Raw genomic sequence first — 20,838 nt, forward strand, 5'->3', positions numbered from 1 at the left:
GATGGTATAACGTTAAAACGTATTACGTTATATAGTATAACGTTATACGGTATAACGTTATAACGTAATACGTTATATGGTATAACGTTATAACGTAATACGTTATATGGTATAACGTTATAACGTATTACGTTATATGGTATAACGTTATATGGTATAACGTTATAACGTAATACGTTATATGGTATAACGTTATAACGTAATACGTTATATGGTATAACGTTATAACGTAATACGTTATATGGTATAACGTTAAAACGTATTACGTTATATAATATAACGTTATATGGTATAACGTTATAACGTGATACGTTATGTGGTATAACGTTATAACGTAATACGTTATATGGTATAACGTTATAACGTAATACGTTATATGGTATAACGTTATAACTTAATACGTTATATGGTATAACGTTATAACGTAATACGTTATATGGTATAACGTTATATGGTATAACGTTATACCGTAATACGTTATAAGGTATAACGTTAAAACGTATTACGTTATATAGTACAACGTTATATGGTATAACGTTATAACGTAATACGTTATATGGTATAACGTTATAACGTATTACGTTATAAGGTATAACGTTATATGGTATAACGTTATAAGGTATAACGTTATATGGTATAACGTTATAACGTAATACGTTATATGGTATAACGTTATAACGTATTACGTTATATGGTATAACGTTATATGGTATAACGTTATAACGTAATACGTTAGATGGTATAACGTTATATGGTATAACGTTATAACGTAATACGTTAGATGGTATAACGTTAAAACGTATTACGTTATATAGTATAACGTTATATGGTATAACGTTATATCGTAATACGTTATATGGTATAACGTTATAACGTAATACGTTATATGGTATAACGTTATAACGTATTACGTTATATGGTATAACGTTATATGGTAAAACGTTATAACGTAATACGTTATATGGTATAACATTATAACGTAATACGTTATATCTTATAACGTTATAGCGTAATACGTTATATGGTATAACGGTATAACGTAATACGTTATATGGTATAACGTTATCACGTATTAAGTTATATAGTATAACGTTACATAGTGTAACGTTATGACGGAATACGTTATATGGTATAACGTTATAACGTAATACGTTATATGGTATAACGTTATAACTTAATACGTTATATGGTATAACGTTATAACGTAATACGTTATATGGTATAACGTTATATAGTATAACGTTATAACGTAATACGTTATAAGGTATAACGTTAAAACGTATTACGTTATATAGTACAACGTTATATGGTATAACGTTATAACGTAATACGTTATATGGTATAACGTTATAACGTATTACGTTATAAGGTATAACGTTATATGGTATAACGTTATAACGTAATACGTTATATGGTATAACGTTATAACGTATTACGTTATATGGTATAACGTTATATGGTATAACGTTATAACGTAATACGTTAGATGGTATAACGTTAAAACGTATTACGTTATATAGTATAACGTTATACGGTATAACGTTATAACGTAATACGTTATATGGTATAACGTTATAACGTAATACGTTATATGGTATAACGTTATAACGTATTACGTTATATGGTATAACGTTATATGGTATAACGTTATAACGTAATACGTTATATGGTATAACGTTATAACGTAATACGTTATATGGTATAACGTTATAACGTAATACGTTATATGGTACAACGTTAAAACGTATTACGTTATATAATATAACGTTATATGGTATAACGTTATAACGTGATACGTTATGTGGTATAACGTTATAACGTAATACGTTATATAGTATAACGTTATAACGTAATACGTTATATGGTATAACGTTATAACTTAATACGTTATATGGTATAACGTTATAACGTAATACGTTATATGGTATAACGTTATATGGTATAACGTTATACCGTAATACGTTATAAGGTATAACGTTAAAACTTATTACGTTATATAGTACAACGTTATATGGTATAACGTTATAACGTAATACGTTATATGGTATAACGTTATAACGTATTACGTTATAAGGTATAACGTTATATGGTATAACGTTATAACGTGATACGTTATGTGGTATAACGTTATAACGTAATACGTTATATGGTATAACGTTATAACGTAATACGTTATATGGTATAACGTTATAACTTAATACGTTATATGGTATAACGTTATAACGTAATACGTTATATGGTATAACGTTATATGGTATAACGTTATAACGTAATACGTTATAAGGTATAACGTTAAAACGTATTACGTTATATAGTACAACGTTATATGGTATAACGTTATAACGTAATACGTTATATGGTATAACGTTATAACGTATTACGTTATAAGGTATAACGTTATATGGTATAACGTTATAACGTAATACGTTATATGGTATAACGTTATAACGTATTACGTTATATGGTATAACGTTATATGGTATAACGTTATAACGTAATACGTTAGATGGTATAACGTTAAAACGTATTACGTTATATAGTATAACGTTATACGGTATAACGTTATAACGTAATACGTTATATGGTATAACGTTATAACGTAATACGTTATATGGTATAACGTTATAACGTATTACGTTATATGGTATAACGTTATATGGTATAACGTTATAACGTAATACGTTATATGGTATAACGTTATAACGTAATACGTTATATGGTATAACGTTATAACGTAATACGTTATATGGTATAACGTTAAAACGTATTACGTTATATAATATAACGTTATATGGTATAACGTTATAACGTGATACGTTATGTGGTATAACGTTATAACGTAATACGTTATATGGTATAACGTTATAACGTAATACGTTATATGGTATAACGTTATAACTTAATACGTTATATGGTATAACGTTATAACGTAATACGTTATATGGTATAACGTTATATGGTATAACGTTATACCGTAATACGTTATAAGGTATAACGTTAAAACGTATTACGTTATATAGTACAACGTTATATGGTATAACGTTATAACGTAATACGTTATATGGTATAACGTTATAACGTATTACGTTATAAGGTATAACGTTATATGGTATAACGTTATAAGGTATAACGTTATATGGTATAACGTTATAACGTAATACGTTATATGGTATAACGTTATAACGTATTACGTTATATGGTATAACGTTATATGGTATAACGTTATAACGTAATACGTTAGATGGTATAACGTTATATGGTATAACGTTATAACGTAATACGTTAGATGGTATAACGTTAAAACGTATTACGTTATATAGTATAACGTTATATGGTATAACGTTATATCGTAATACGTTATATGGTATAACGTTATAACGTAATACGTTATATGGTATAACGTTATAACGTATTACGTTATATGGTATAACGTTATATGGTAAAACGTTATAACGTAATACGTTATATGGTATAACATTATAACGTAATACGTTATATCTTATAACGTTATAGCGTAATACGTTATATGGTATAACGGTATAACGTAATACGTTATATGGTATAACGTTATCACGTATTAAGTTATATAGTATAACGTTACATAGTGTAACGTTATGACGGAATACGTTATATGGTATAACGTTATAACGTATTAAGTTATACAGTATTACGTTATATAGCATAACGTTATAACGTGTTACGATATTTAGTATAACGTTATATGGCATAGCATTATAACGTAATACGTTAGATGGTATAACGTTAAAACGTATTACGTTATATAGTATAACATTATATGGTACAAAGTTATAACGTAATACGTTATATGGTATAACGTTAAAACGTATTACGTTATATAGTATAACGTTATATGGTATAACGTTATAACGTAATACGTTATATGGTATAACATTATAACGTATTACGTTATATGGTATTACGTTATATGGTATTACGTTATAACGTAATACGTTATATGGTATAACGTTATAACGTAATACGTTATATGGTATCACGTTATATTGTATTACGTTATATGGTATAACGTTATATGGTATAAAGTTATAACGTAATACGTTATATGGTATAACGTTATAACGTATTACGTTATATGGTATAACGTTATTTGGTATAACGTTATAACGTAATACGTTATATGGTATAACGTTAAAACGTATTACGTTATATAGTATAACGTTATATGGTATAACGTTATAACGTAATACGTTATATGGTATAACGTTATAACGTAATAAGTTATATGGTATAACGTTATAACATATTACGCTATATGGTATAACGTTATACGGTATAACGTTATAACGTAATACGTTATATGGTATAACGTTAAAACGTATTACGTTATATAATATAACGTTGTATGGTATAACGTTATATCGTAATACGTTATATGGTATAACGTTATAACAAAATACGTTATATGGTATAACGTTATAACGTAATACGTTATATGGTATAACGTTATAACGTAATACGTTATATGGTATAACGTTATAACGTAATACGTTATATGTTACACAATTATAGCGTGTTACGGTATATGGTATAACGTTGTAACGTAATGCTATTTAACGTTACAGTATATAACGTAATACCTTATAATGTAATACTATAGATCGTAACAATATATAACGTTATAGTAGATAACGTAATACCATATAACGTTATAGGTCATATCGTAATGCTATATAATGTCATCCGTCACAACGTAATACCATATAACGTTATAGTGTATAATGTAATACCGTATAAAGTAATACTATATGACGTAATGCGTTATGACGTTTTTTTCCATATAACGCAATACGTTATTAAGTTATTCCATATAAGGTTATGTTATATAGCGTAATACGTTATATCTTTATACTAAATAACGTCATACTATGTTACGTAATACGTTATAACGTTACACCATATAACGTATTGAGTTATAACGTAATACCATATATCGTAATACTACCTACCGTAATACGTTATAACGTTATACTACATAAAGTAATACTATATATCGTAATACCATATAATGTATTACGTTATCACATAATACTGCATTAGGTAATACATTGTAACGTTAATCTATCCAGGGTTGTTGGTTACTGGTGGTGCAAGCGGAAAGGGGTTGATTCTACGCGATAAAAGAAGTCGAATATATACAATAATGATTTGTGGTTTGAGTCTTTGTTTTCGAGAAAATTGACTTTGAATTTTCGCTCGGTTCGCGTGCGGTAGGTTATAACTTATCTCCTTGTTGAACGTTGTCTCGATGGAAAAATTAAAAAAAAATAATTAAAAAAAAATTTTTATTCTATATTTTCGACTTCTTTTTTCACCTAGAATCACCCCCTTTCCGCTTGAACCTCCAGTTACCAACCACCTTGTATATTAACATTGTATAACGTGTTATGGTATAATATGTGGTAATATAATAAAACGTAATACAATATGACTGCGGTGTAGAACATGAAAAGTCCGAAATGAATAGTTGGTGCTTTCTTTAACTTTTTGTTTATTAACTCGATTAGCGACTTCTTCACAACTCTCCACTCTTGTCTCCTACTGATGACTGCTTACTGGCAACTGCACTGTTTATCCACTTTATCCCTTTGTCGTCATTAGATGTTCTTTTTCGCTCGTATTATGGTAGAACGTAATATAACATGATGTGGTATGATATAATGTAATATGATGTAATAGAATATAATGTAATATAATGTATCATTATACAAAACCACGTAGTATAATATAACGTGATATGATATAACGCAATGTAACATAATGTAGTATGATATACGGTAATATAATGTAACATTATACAACATAACATAGTACAGTATAAGGTAATATAATATATCGTAATATAATATACCGTTATACAATACCATGGAATATAATATAACGAAATACAATATAACGTAATATAATATAAGGTTATATAGTATAACATAATACAGTACATCGTAATATAATATAACGTAATATAACAAAGAGTAATAAAATATAACGTAATATAATATGACATAATATAGTGTAACGTAACGTAATACAAAGCAATATGGTATGCTGTAATATTATAAAGCGTAATAGAATACATATAGTATAGTAACATAGTATACTGTAACATAGTATAACGTAGTTTTGTATAATGTAATATATTATAATGTGTTATAATACGACGTAATATAATATATCGTAATACAATGTTACGTAATACATTCTAACAAAAATAAGTATATAATAATTTCGTATATTACTGGTATATTTACTGTTGTAAATCGCGATATCAATTTTAGTATGACTTTTAACATTTAATTTATATTTTATCTTCTTAGGTTGTCTTATCTAGTTTATGCTGTTTCTACAACTTCTATTGAGTTAGCAACGTTATATCCCTTACTAACAATATTACTACTTCTTGCCCTTACGGGATTATGTTTCACTAATAAATTTACTAATCCGTCTATCTATAATATTACGGAAGGAATATCTATCAATCCAGTATAGAATTTGAAAGGTATCTTAAATGGCATTGAAGAAATATTTACTCAAGATAGTGGATTAAATAATGATATTTCAATCGAATGATTTATCCAGTGAATAATTATTCGATGTTCATTATAAATTATTTCAGTCGTGTTATTTCAATAAATTTTCATTCTTTCGCGTGTACATGAAGAATGACCTGAAAATTACTTGATAATTATTTGAGTAATGACACATATGACGTGCGAACGAATAATTCTTTCGATTTAAAATGTTACTAATTTTGCGCGGAAAATCTATTTATTCACATACAATTACGTAAATATGCGTATATTAATGGCTTATTAATATTCTATCACACATCAAACAAGTTACAACAAAATGAAATATTGAATAAATCTAATGAAAATAAGAAAATTCAAGCGACCATATATTTATCATTTACAATTTAATTGTAATGTCAATTTTCTAGTAAAATAAGTTCACGATACCGATCTAATTATAACGTTGAACGAAACGTTTGGTATAATATCATCGTTCGCCGTGACAATACGACGAATTGAAAATTCAACTAAATTAAATTTTTCATATTTAGTATTAAGAGGATAAGTGAACATTCTAGATTTTCTTAAGGAGGTAGTGTGCAAATAATTAATTATACACTCGTGGCATGCAGTCAACTCGACTTTTCTAGTCGAAAGCTAAAATTTAGCGATTGATGTTATGACTACGATTTTCAAAGCAAATATGATGAGAATGAAGAGAAATATAATGAAAATGGCCAGAACGTTATGGAACTCTGCGTATTTTAAAAATTATATTATTCTTGTCTCTCGGAGTTAAATTTAATAATCACGAGGTTTGCGTTCATTTTAATACTCTTTAATTAGTATCAATATCGTGTTTTATTTCTTTGTATATCCATATAATGTTGCTACACGTATAATAAAGTTATATTACTCTTATGATCATTGTTTTACCATCGTTTAATTTGACACCGCAGAAGGATGCACGTAGTATGAATCAATTACAATCCGCCCAATAAACCAAATCCACAGATGGATTAAATAAGCTGAGCCCAATAATAAGGTTCCAAAAAATTTATAACTGCGAAGGAAGTTAGTTCAAAGTCAAATTCTCTCGCGTTCAAAAATGCACGCTTCGGGTCTAAAATCCGCTCGACACGCGTTGTTCTTTCTCCAGCTTGATATTTGCTGCGAAGAATCAGGCGTATTTTGTCACTTTTAATCGCGCTATAGTTATCCACGGGATGGCAGTGAAATTTAATAAAACCGTGCTACACGTTCGCGTGGAATAGAATGTAAAAAAAAAGAAAAGGAAACGCGCGGAAAGGGGAAAAAGATACAATAAACCTGAAACTGAAAAAGAAAAAGGAAAATAAATAAGCTCGCGTAGTAAGTAAAACTGTGTGTTTTTACGTTTCGTAGATTCTTCGCCCGTAGACAGCGAAGATCCAGTTCAAATATTTCCCCTGTAAGCTGGGAATATTCATAACTGTACTTGTTTGTACGTGCTCATCCGTAACTATAGTTTATGTTGTATACACTTGGGATTTGTATAAGCATCATCGCCGCTTCGCTCAGCGCAAAAGATATAAATATTTCGTACGAACGATTAGCATTGATCCCGAGCCGAAGGAATACTTGTTGCGTTGCGTTTCATTAGCATTTCAAAGATGACTAACGTTCGATAATGATAATTACGTGGAACCGTGGAATTATTTCTCTGTTTACCCATTTATAATTTTGCAACTCGTAACGACCGCGTGACCGATCGATCTGAAATCGATCTTTTAAACGCATTATCTATATCGTTAAATTCATTTAAACTGATTAAACTGCGAAACTTTGTTGAAAATATTTTCTCAAAATTATTTGTTTATGTACCTCATAATTGCACTATCATAACAGTTTCAGAAGTCATGGTATCGTACGTTTAATTTGCATTTCTTTGATACACCGTTGAGATTATTCGAACATATTACTTACATATTGGAAAAAGTAATTACATATTTTTGTAATGAAAAATATGCGCATTTCTACGTGAAACATTTACGTGAAAGAAGATAAACGTTGCATGATCCTATTCATTTACGTACGTAATGCAGTCCTTTCTTTGCAATGAATATAATCGTGGAGATTTATCACGTTTGTCATGTTCTTCATATGAAATATCGCGAAATCCTTAGAAATATCCGACTCCCATTAATAATAATAATAGTTAAAACTACATTTTTAATATTGAAAATCAAAGCATTCTTTTTATCCCTTCTTGATGAAATAAATATACCACTAACTTCCATTACGACGTTCCTTCAGAAATTCACAATTTTGTTATTGAAGAATGAAATAAAAATAAAGAAGAACCTTGCAATAGAAAAAGAAGACTATTCAAATTCTGTTTGGAATGAAGAAGATTATTCAAATCCTGTCATTTATATGTAAAGTAGACTAGTTTCTTTAGCGATCAAATAAGACAGGTAGAAAAAGAAAAAAAGTAGAGTAGGATCGATATTATTTCTCACCTGAAGATGGTACATGTTCGCGATTTCTTCGAATCTCGCATAATTCTCGCTCAATTTGGGAAGGCGGATATGAACAGAGGCCCTGATGGTTGTCCCCAGGTTGGTCGGGCAAAATGTGAGGAAGCCGAACCGACGGTGCCGCGAGAATCGTATTTCCTCCCCGACTTCGGTAACCGCTTTAACAAGCCTCGAGTATACGGACGACAGATTGCCACCCTTTTCCATCGATATCAGACGCATGTGATCCTCCTCGTTGCACCAGACGAGAAAAGTTTTTGCCTCGTTAAAAAATATTCCTCTGCCTGGAAATAGGATAGCGAGCGGGTAACGAGGAAAGAAGGGTAGGGTTTTGTTTCTTCTTCGTTTAAAGTTTAAAGTTTCAGAAAAGAGACTCGGCCTCTTTAGTTAGCAGATCGTGGATCTTTCTTTGTGATATTCGATATATATCGTAGGATTTAGAATTTCGTGATGATATTTTCTTTAATATTAATCCCTTCGCTGTGAATTAAAATTACAATATGCCGCGATAACAACGTTGTAAAATTTGAAAGAAGGTGGTTTCGTTTGAGTTCCGTGTACGGTTAAAAATTTTGAGAACCGTTACCGTCCAGTGAAACGTAAAAAAAGAGGGAAGTTATGCTGCAATAACGGTGTCGTAAAATTTGGGAAAAAATGGTTTTATGTGAGTTTTGTGTATAACTAAAAATTTTAAGAATTATTACCGCCCACTGAAACGTAAAAACGGTGTTCCAACTTTGTAAATTAAAATTACGATATACTGCGATAACAACGTCGAGAAAAGAAATTTTTTTCTTCTGTGTGAGCTTCGTGTGTGATTAAAAATTTTGAGAATGATTACTGCACAATGAAACGTAAAGAAGGGGTTCCAACTTTTTAAATTAAAATTATGATATGCTGCAATAATAGTGAAAATTTGAGGAAACGTAGTTTTTAGGTGAATTTTGTTTATGGCTAATGGTTATTTATGTATTGCTTTATATGTACACCTCGCGCGATAAATTTTATAATATAGTAGACTGTACCAGTTGACAGTGTCTCATATCGAATTTCTATTCATCCGACTGAAACACTGGAACATAAAAACCGAACTAAACATTCGATACGGAAGAAAATTTCCTTTTCGCCGCGCAATTTCTCGGCTTCCTTACGTTGTTCTTTGTAAACAGGGCGTCACAACCAGAATGGAATATTAATGTTTCAATCCCGCGATGTCTAAGGCAAATGGAAACGCAGCATGGCATGTCGTAACCAAACCACATTCGATTATCTTTAAATCGGCACTGGATTTACCCTTTGAGTAGGTATCATGGAAGAGAGATATACATGAAAACTGTGAAAAGACTGTAGATACGAATAAGTACGGATATTCCTCGAATAGTTTTATAAACGACTGCGCTAACCATTTGGCTTCCAAAATATATTTTTCCCTATTCAGCATATTTTCAGAAATACTTTTAAAAATACTTTTAAAAATACACGAAATTAATTAATAAATATTGAAAAAATAAATAAATACATAGGATATTTAATTTTCTGGATTATATTTGATTTCGATAATTATGGAAAAATAGTTTTCCTTTTTTGTTCGGCTAGCGTTTATGATTGAGTCAATGCCCATCGCGTAGACTATGATAATGTCAAACTACAATATTATTAGCTCCCTTTCTAAATAACATAACGCATATAAAATCACGGTTCACGTGATGTTGACAAGAATTGAAACGACATTTTGAGTTGCTTATAACGTAACAATGTTAGCATCTCTAAGAGGAAAGTTGGAAGTTGTATTCCTATCCAAATTTAACTTATGAAATTTTTCATATAAATTAATTGATGTATGTTGTCGTTGGCAGCGATGGGAGAGCATCAAATTTTATAAAAATAGAACTGACCTTTGTTTTGATGTGCGACAAATCGTTCGTACTTCGAGAAGGTCGGCTTCTTTTCTTAGCCGTTTAACCTGTCGCAACCTTAAGACAATGATACGATATAACAGATACAGAAATATTATCAACTTCAAAAAGTGATTCAGCTACGATCGAGAGGTTGTGAAGGAAAGTAATACAAGTGACGAACTTCATAGTATTTACACCTGCAATTTCTCGACGAAACCCTCCGCAAAGTTAAATCTTAGTAGAAAAATCTGTATATACTATGTATTGTGTAATACACCTGTGTAATATATCTGTGTACTATCGAATATTCTTGTCTCCTGCTTCTGATTTTTCGTATAATGAATTACTATAAAGTACGTGTAGTTCTAAAAGTAAATTGTAATCTCATTTAAACAAGATAACGATTAGTTTTATTTCAAGTAATTTCGTTTCATTTAGAAATTATCATGACCTTAAAATCTCAAAAACATTGCTTAGACAATATTGTCCGTGCAAAAACCAAACTTTGCTTGAAACAGTTCTTCTAATACCGAATATATAACGACCATAATTCGAAAGACAAACAAGTCGTAAGATTATAATGGAACTCCTCATGCATGCTTCTGTGGCGGATCGGTATCAACAGGACGCCGACAGGTCGAGGCATCAACTCGGCGCAACACCTCCCGGGCGATCCGCGGGTACCAACCGCCAACACCAGAGGACTACTACGACGACAAGTCTGTCTATCTCGCTAGCAGTCGAATATACGATGTCTCTACGTCTAAGACAGGGACTACCGGGCATAGCCTTACTGACGAGTCCACCGGTAGTCCCGGGACGAAACGCTCAAACTCTCTTTTCATCTGGCAGCAACTCCAACAACACACTCGCTACACTTCCTTATCTTACAATTTGAATTATAGAGGAAATATTTCTTCGAATAACAAGTACATGTATAACGAACGTAACTCGGAAGACAATTACATCAAAAGTTCATAATGAATCATCCTGTATGCGCTTTCATATCTTACGACTGAAGTTAGAGAGCAAATCAAGCTAGAGCAAATCATTCGAAATATGTGTATATTTCTATATCGATTTGAGGCGTCTATTTATTAGTTTCACGTTAAACTTGGATTAAAAATATTCTTGGTACGTAGTAATATCAATGTATGAAAACAAAATGGACGCGATCGTAATACGATTCTTCGAGGAACGTGAGCTGAAAGGGAGAAAAATAATTTGATCGAACGGCAACGAGCGTTCGTAAATAACAAGCAACGGTGGTCAGTCACAAAGGCAATCTGTTATCTAGTGCGGTTCAAAGGAACAAAAGCGACAATTATCTGCACGAGGACAATCGAAAGACGGAAATGAAATGTTCGATTATATTCGTTTGAAACATCTGAACACAGCGCAGCCTCTGTGATGATAATTTTGCACGCGCATCAAACGAACGGTTGTGTTATTTGGAGAATAAACAATGTGATAACGAATTAAATATAAAATAAAATGATATAATTATCTATCGACAATAAGAAGAGTTTTGTTCATTCGAAGAATATACAGTGTTGTGGAAAATTCCTTTGCAATATTCTTTTTAGGGTGTTACTCGTCTATGGTTTCACCTGGTTCATATATTTATTGAAAATGCTGAAATATGTTTATAATGTTACCTTAAATATTACAGAATATGTATATGTATGTGAGATTATTTAAAAGAAACAAGAAGAAAAAAATTTTAAGATACTTCTAAGATACTAAATACGAAATAACAAAACCTACTTTATTAAAAAATTATTCGGCTACATCTTCAAAGAAACTTCTTTATACAAGCACGATAATAAAAATAAATCGTATAGAGGTGGTCCTCGGATCTCCATGCGACTACGAAATCCTCATACATGTATGTCCTTACTGTATTATTCGAACAAAATATATTTAGTATGTGTATTTATCTATTTGTAATGCTTCTCTTCTTTCCAAAAAGATTAATGATGAGCAGTTTAAATTATCAGTTAAGACTTGGGGGCAGTGCGACAACAAAAAATTATTCATAGAAGCTGGACTATCAATTATTTTGATCACATAATCAATATTTCTCGAAATAAGGAGATATTGCAATTTTAGAATTAGATTCAATATTTCTTAAGAAATCATATTTACAATTCTTACAAATCTTAAGAAACGTTTCCGATCACCAAGTCCCTACAAAGTCAAGTGGTGTTTTTGTAACCATTCGAAGATTTGCCGCCTAAAATTATTTCTTCTCAAGATTTAGCATTTACTCGGAATAAACACACTTAGAGACTCCATCGTATTGTAGAAAACACCTCGGTGTTAAATACTGAAGGACAAAGCTAAAGACTTTCTACCACAATACGTCCTCGCGCTGACAGTTTATGATAATATAATCAGCAATTGTGTTGATAAAGACCGTGCTAAAATGCAATAAGTTACATTGGCGAGGTATTCACGATAAGAGGAGGAAACCTCTTTGGTTAGCTTTGAAAACTCCCTTCGAATGGCGGCTGATTCTCTCTTGTACATGGCCTGGTCTCTTTAATATACCTTAACCCTTTTGAGCCGTTTAATCTCGGCTGCAAAGAGATTTCCCAAGGCCATCATGATGAAAATCGCTAATGCAAGTTCATTTAATCACGGAACCCTTCGTCGGCTTTCTGGCAAGCTACGGAGACCCACAAGAATGCCAATGCCATCGGTTTGTATTTCGATTCAGATCGACGATAATCTTTAACTCTGTGAAGAATTAGGGTGGAAGTATACAGAAAGTTGTACACTTCGTACCGATTCAGCTTGGTTTTGAATTTCCATGGAATTCTTGGAACTTCAAATCACATCTGCTAATGGCAACAAAGACAATGTTCGTAGGAAACGCTGAGCTTTTAAGATTTTTAATTAAACTCTGAATAGTAGAAATGAGATTTTTCATCTCAAGAGGATGAGTCGATTTTTAATTTAATTTATAGAAATATAGAGAGATACTTGAAGTTTTGTAGCTTCTGACTGCGCTCTACAGGTTCTACCATTAGATATTCGAAACGCGTTAGTTTTTCGTTGTCGCACTGTTGATTCTGCCAATTATAAATCGTCTGCATTTCACTTTACTGGGGAATGAATTGTTCATCGTGATAGAGGTGTAAGATCTTGGACACTGCGGAGTTGGCGAATTCAGCATTCCCATTCGGTGGACTTAATAATTAGGCCTCTGGACTTGGAAGTCTCGTTGGTACTACAACTCGTGATATGTACAATGATAGTTATGCGTATTATTCCGCGTATCAATACAATAATATTGAAAAACCACAAGCTATGATTACTATATATAAAGTTTCCTAAAATGTTAGGGACAAGCTTTAGGGATATGTAGTATTCATTAAAACAAGCAAACAATGTCTTTATGAACACGAGTCAGAAAACCATTCATTTCGGAGTTACGAGATGTTTTTGTTAGTGATACATTACCTCTACCGCATATTTTGAATATACCCCTCTTCATTTCAACACACATTTCCACATTGTTTTCGCATGGAAACATGCACATGCTCAACAGTCACTGGCATTTCACTTATTTCTTAATAGCAGCTTATTTCTCTTATTTCTATATACTATAATTTTTTAATGTCCTCCCATATAGAGGTCCAAGTGATTTAAGTTGGACAAACGAGACTACCTTCTGGAAAACGGTTACTTGGACCCACGTTTGTTAGGACTTGAGATCTTTTTGCTTCTTTCGGTAAGTAATATAATAGTACTAGATGCTTCTAACTTTTATGGCCAATATTATTACGTTTTATATATAGGAAACACTATATATAAAACATAGCGAGATCACTATCAAAACAGAGAGAAAACTCTCGACCAATTTGACCGCTTGGAAACCATTGTTCTGTAAAATATCAACAAATTAGAGATCGAATAAAGTAACAGGTGCAAAATCTACGTCGGGGCTTCTACGAAAATATACTAATTTCCATCGTGAATGTACCACAAATTAGTACGTCAAAAGTATACGGATTACATATTCAGAAAACTTTCGTTTCTGCATTTCGAGGCAACAGTTGTCGCTCCATTCTGAATAACTCGAGCCTTTTATCATCTTCTGCGGATCACGTAACTTAATCAAAACCGAATACTTTTCCGAACTAACTACAAATATACCGAAAAATATAAATAACGGTCTTTATCGTAACGTGTTTTTATATCAAATCCGGTAAATAACAATCCCGCCGTTTAACGATATTTTCGTTTTAAATCAGATTCCGCTCTTTTACAATTTATCCCGTGAAACGGCCCGTTTTTACGGTCCTCAGGATGATTGATTGAAAATCCACTGGAAGCATTGAACTGTTTTTGTACGGGCAAGAGAGAATCGCGATGAAAATCAACAAACAGCTGGACCGGTCGTGACACTTGTCAAGCCGCCATTTCGCTAACCCATCTACCAACGGGTTCCCTCTAATCCCAGAAACTTTCGGTTTAATCTTCGTTTAAACTTGAACCGCCCAATTTCGAGCATTCGGCTTATCGTGGATTAATGTTTTCAAACGAGCTGAAGGAACTTGCGGCATTGTAATTGAATGTTTTACTCGAACTGCGATGATCCTCAAGCCGGCGAACAAGACGAATCGGAATTTTCCCACGGAAAATCAATTAACTGATTATTGCCTCGAATACGATTATAATCTCAGAATGGAATAATTGTCCTGTATCGTTGACAACGTTTTCTAGTCTGATTCAGTACAAAGAATACTAATACTTTGTTATAATGGTATTGATTCTAATGTTATAATACGCTGTATATCATATTAGTGTATTTATATACTGTAATTCAATATTAATGTTAAATTTAGTATTAGTATTACGATATTAATTACTTATTATGCCGAAGTGAATGTTAAAAAATTAAAAAATATAAATTCAAATAAAAATGAGAAATATATTTCTCTTTTAATTTTGGCACTTACATCGTTCATTTATTTGTTAAATTACTTGAACGCTATGAACTTTTAGTGTTTACTATCTTCATACATTTAGCAAGAACAAATGGTAAATTGAATTTTCATAGGGAGAATAAATGGTAAAATGTGCATAGTGATGATCATAATTTAATATATATTCCTGATTAGTCATCGGATTGGTCAAATTTATTTATTCGTACGCTATACTTTCATTTTCCTCGAACATTGTCTAGCTTACGCTTACCCAGAATTAAGCAGAGAAAAATTTTTAGAACAACGAATGGAAGGTTAATACATAAGGAGAATCGGGATGCTTAGAAGTAATTTCAAGTTTAAAGCTGACTGGGAGCACAGATTAAGGGAATTGCTTCGTGAACGATTTCAGGTTATTCTGAATTCGCTCACCTCAGTTCCTATTAAACAACTTACATTGTATTAGCCTGGTTCATATGAAACCTCGTTTCCCCAGTGTTTGATTGCTTAATATCGCTCATTACATTTTCTCTTATTGTCAATTATTACCGTCATTATTACCGACATTGAAAAAGAAATTTGCTATAATACACGCGTATTGAATGCAAACAAGATTTTTATTATCGTTATTGCTTTTCACGAACCATCAAAATATTCGTTTAATATCCTTCTTTATTATAAACACGGGAAATGTGTTGCAAATATTGTCGATAACGTAAATTTAACATTTCATGATGGTTATGGAAAAATTGAAATAGCGTGGAAATTATTTTGATTAAATACCTCTATATTTCAAAGAAATCGTCCGATTAAAGTTTTATTCGAGAAAATGATATTTTACAAGTATACCCTACTATTTAGTACACTTTCTATATTATGTACTATTTATCGCAGTACATCGAGCCTCCTACTATTTGGTACACCACGAAACGACATACCAAATACACGAGAGAGATATTTTAACCATTCCTAGAGTTAAAAACATTCTGTACAGCAATTTAAGAATCTCCATTTCCAAAATTATTCGAATATCCTTTGAAACAGTTTACAAATTTTTCCAAAGTAACTGTGCGTCTTTCGATTGAAATGTCTTCTATATCTTCCATAAATGAGATCACTGTCGAAAGCACGAAATATCAAACAATGTAATCCATTGTAAGCCTCCTTCGTTTAAGTTCTTCCTCGAAATGAAAAAGGAATAGAAAAATTGTCCAGTTACCAAGGTTTCCACGTGACTTAAGAATGATCAGAAATGTGTTAGATTGAAAATTGATTAGCTTTTGTAGGAGTATCTTGGAGTAGACAAAGAAGCCTGATAAACCCAAACAAATATCCTCACAAAGCACCTTTGCTCCAGCTTACGATCTAATTACCGACACGCTGAAGGGCACATCTGGCGCGGATCGTGCTTAAATAAAATTAAAAGTTGCGACTCCATCAGGCTCATTAATCTGCGTCCTGTGGAGCCGAAGCATCGTTGAATCGCTTTTCGAGGATGCAGTTGCCACAACAAGATTCGACGAAGGCAGTAACGGAAGATAAATTTCAGACAGGTTTAAAAGCTATGGCGATCGATCTGCTAAAGTTTGAGGAAAGTTAGCGCAGAGGTATAAAAGGGGAACGATCATTACTCACCGCTTGGCCAGAACCTATTGGCGTTGGCTGCCTCTAAAAATCGATCACCCTCCTTGAACAGAAAGTGATCGTCTATCAGTTGTTGTTGCGTCTCTTTGTCCATCGCGGCCAGACTGTAATAAGTCCCTTTCAGGTCGCCATCTAACGAGCGTAAGACTTGCTGTACCTGAAGATGAAAGAAAGAACGAACTGAGAGAAACGAAAGTATAACGGAAGAGATGTGCTGCGTAAATAGATTGGAAAAGGCAATCGCAGTAGTTTCTTCGTGGCGATTTATATAGTCAAGCTGTCTCCAGTCGACAACAAAGCAGGTAAAGTGCGATTATAAAAAGCAATTATACGCTTTAACGAAACGAGGGGATTTTTCGTGCCAGCAGAAATCAATTAGCTACGTGCACATTGTGCGGCTTGATTTAACTTTTCTAACGCGTTAACCAACCGTGTAACCGTAAAGACATAGACCTTGTTCTTCCGTTTCTCTATCTCTCTGTGTTTTTACCCTTTCTTCCGGGTTATTTTCCTTCTTTCTTCCCACCAGTCCTCTCCTCTTTTTCTTTTTTCTCCTTTTTTTTCTTTCTTTTTTTTTTTTTTTTTGATGGATTTTTTCGTTGGCGCGTTGACGAATTGAACGAAGTGCACTATGTTAGCTGAAGAGTTTACTTCGCTCCCTTTTTGTTCCCGTTTGGTAAGCAGAATTGGAAGAGAAATGAGTTTAAATAGGGGTCTTGCTTATAGATGTTTATGGTGTACAAGTGGGGAATTCAGTTTTACGCGAAAACGAATAAAAGTGTTGCAAATTTCATTACTTTTTTTATCGACATTAAATTACGAATGTAACGCTGGAATAAAATTGCAGTAGGAAAAATTAAAAACAGAATTCATGTTCTGTCTGTTTTATTCTCCCATATGTAAAAATTCTAGAAAATTTTAATATCCAAAATCTTAATATCCAATTAATAAAACCACGATCTAAACTGCTTTCCTCTTTACATCGTTTACTATGGAAAAATGGTGTCCGTATTACAAACACTAAAACTAATCATGCAATTTGCCCACCTTCTCGCTTCATGCGAAATAATATGTGAAATGTCCGTTTGAACACTTCAGGTTGTTCATCTGCATTGTATCAGGAAGTATATTATTTGTCTGCCATGTAGCTCGCATAAAACTGAATGGGAATCTACATTCCTTCGTTTCCCGTACTTTTTGTTTGAAACGTTGGAAATGGCATTCTCTTTGGCACAATGAATATGCACAATATTCGTACAATTTTCATTCTATTACTAAATTCGAGTACAATATTAATATCGTTTTTGAACAAAATGCTACTAACAGTACTACTCTTTGGTGATTTTCTACATTTTTTAAATCCCGTGTATGAGCTATATGTTACGTCTTAACTCCGGTCTCTCTTTCGATTTCCAAAAACTAAAAAACATTGTGCGCATTAGTCGTCTACACTTTATCTCTTGTTCCATGAATTTACGCTTTCGAAAAAACTCGAAATTCCTTTTTACCACTACCATGCAAAACGAAAATCCAAAGGCTTAATGATTTTCCTTTCAACGACTGTTCCACAATTAAAAACCAAGTTCATATTACAAATCTCTGTTCATATTACAAAATGTAAGTAATTTAATAGGCTTGATTTATGGGTAGTTTTACGATGCTGGAATACATAGAATATACCGTGTAAAGTTATACAAAATATTCAAAGCACAGCTTCATGATATTTAATAGGTGAAACGAAAGTCTATTTAGATCCTATTTTTATACTTATATTCACGAAAATGTAAAATTGCAGAAACATTCGCAATTACAAACAAGAATGTATAGAATATACATACCACGAAAAGTTATATAAAATATCCAAGGTATTTGTTATAATATACAGAGTGTCTCAGCTAAATGAGACCACCTAAGTATCTGTCTTATTTACGATTGTATGAAACATAGTTCTCCGGACAAAGTTAAACTATTTCAAGAGATACATGGAAAAAATTTTTCTCGAGTTTATCTTTCTTAGATTTCGTCGGTATTTTTTTAAATAGAACCCTATATATCTTTTTACGCTAGTAGATGTGATTTTTTATTCTCCACACAAAAGTATTAAAGTACTTATATCGGAAAATACATGGTTTAAAACATATTCCGATTTTAATTTCATCAAATGTAGTGTACGAAAGACAAGGAAAACATAAACGCTGGAGTATTACTTTGCGTTTTTCCTTGTTTTTCACACGTTAAGTGTTACAGAATCAAGGTTAACATATCTTTTAAACTTCTCAGACGCAAGTACCTTAATACTTTTTAAAACGCGTCAATTGGTAGATACAAAAATATAGAGTTCCACTTAGAAATATACCGATAACATTGAGATCGTATGAAAAAATGACCTCGAGAAAAAATTCTTTCCTGAAATAGTTTAACTTTGTCCTGAGAAATTTTCTCATTCACAAAACACAAATAAGATAGATATTTAGATGATCTCATTTAGCTGATCACCTTGTCATGTAACAAGTAAAACAAATCTCTATTCAATATATTCCCTATACTGATAAGTATTAAACATTATAGCTCCTCATAATATCCACTTAAATCTCCATTTAAATTAGTTTGATTACGCTCGTAAAAATATGAAATATAATAAACATCCGCGGTCTGCTAATTATAACAAACCTTTCGATTTGGTGTACCTTTGCCTCCAAATCCAAGTAGTGGGATTTGGTCATAGTAGGATTCAACGGATACCCATTGACCGACCTGGCGCAACGGATTCTCGTCGAAATCACGAATTGTCCCTCGGGATCGAGATCTCCTAGTTGCTCCGGTTCTCCCCAATCCAAATCCGGATGGACGTCGCTCGATGTGAAATTAATATGATACTCCTCGATCACTGGGTCGAATAAAGCAGCGAACACGTCATAAGCGTTCTGATCAGGCGCGTAAACACCAACGCCCGAGTCTGGATTCTTTAAACCCGATTGGATCACGTCCATTAAAGTGGAGCCGGTATTCGTTACGCGGGTTTTAAGCGTATCGAACACCTGCTGCGTTAAGTGCTTCTTCAATAGCGACCTGCTATCGATTTGAGCGAACTCCGCATACGCTTGTTCGAGGGCCTTCACACGCTCGTCATTCGGGTTCATGAAACCCGGCATCGTCTTCTTCTCGCAGGCACACAGCCGTTTGTCGCACATCTTGCGTTAGGGTAGTTACTCTTGACCCGGGTTGGAGAAGGAAAGTGACGAAGGATTTGGTCCTGAAAATGGTTTTAGGAAATAGGGATAAGGGGCTGGGATTA

At 32.5% G+C, this 20,838-nt stretch overlaps 1 protein-coding gene across 1 annotated transcript; it reads right to left on the minus strand.

The window, feature by feature from the left end:
• Nucleotides 1–6,365: 6,365 nt before the first annotated feature.
• On the minus strand, nucleotides 6,366–20,734 carry LOC138189661 (arginine kinase). Its single transcript, XM_069131743.1, has 4 exons — nucleotides 20,231–20,734; nucleotides 17,535–17,700; nucleotides 9,047–9,348; nucleotides 6,366–6,482 (listed from the first exon to the last, which is right to left on the minus strand). Exons 1-4 carry the CDS (start codon nucleotides 20,732–20,734, stop codon nucleotides 6,366–6,368), a joined length of 1,089 nt encoding a protein of 362 aa, XP_068987844.1.
• Between the last annotated feature and the right edge of the window lie 104 nt (nucleotides 20,735–20,838).

The sequence above is a fragment of the Bombus flavifrons genome, chromosome 2 (assembly GCF_040668555.2).
Source record: "Bombus flavifrons isolate JBK064 chromosome 2, iyBomFlav1_principal, whole genome shotgun sequence".
Lineage (NCBI taxonomy): Eukaryota > Metazoa > Arthropoda > Insecta > Hymenoptera > Apidae > Bombus > Bombus flavifrons.

Coding starts and splice junctions, on each gene's coding strand:
- LOC138189661 (XM_069131743.1), bottom strand. CDS start 20,734: ATGTGCGACAAACGGCTGTGTGCCTGCGAGAAGAAGACGATGCCGGGT. Junction 9,349..17,534: donor CAATAGGTTCTGGCCAAGCG/GTGAGTAATGAT, acceptor TCCTATTTCCAG/GCAGAGGAATATTTTTTAAC. Junction 6,483..9,046: donor CGAACATGTACCATCTTCAG/GTGAGAAATAAT, acceptor GTAATATTATAG/ATAGACGGATTAGTAAATTT.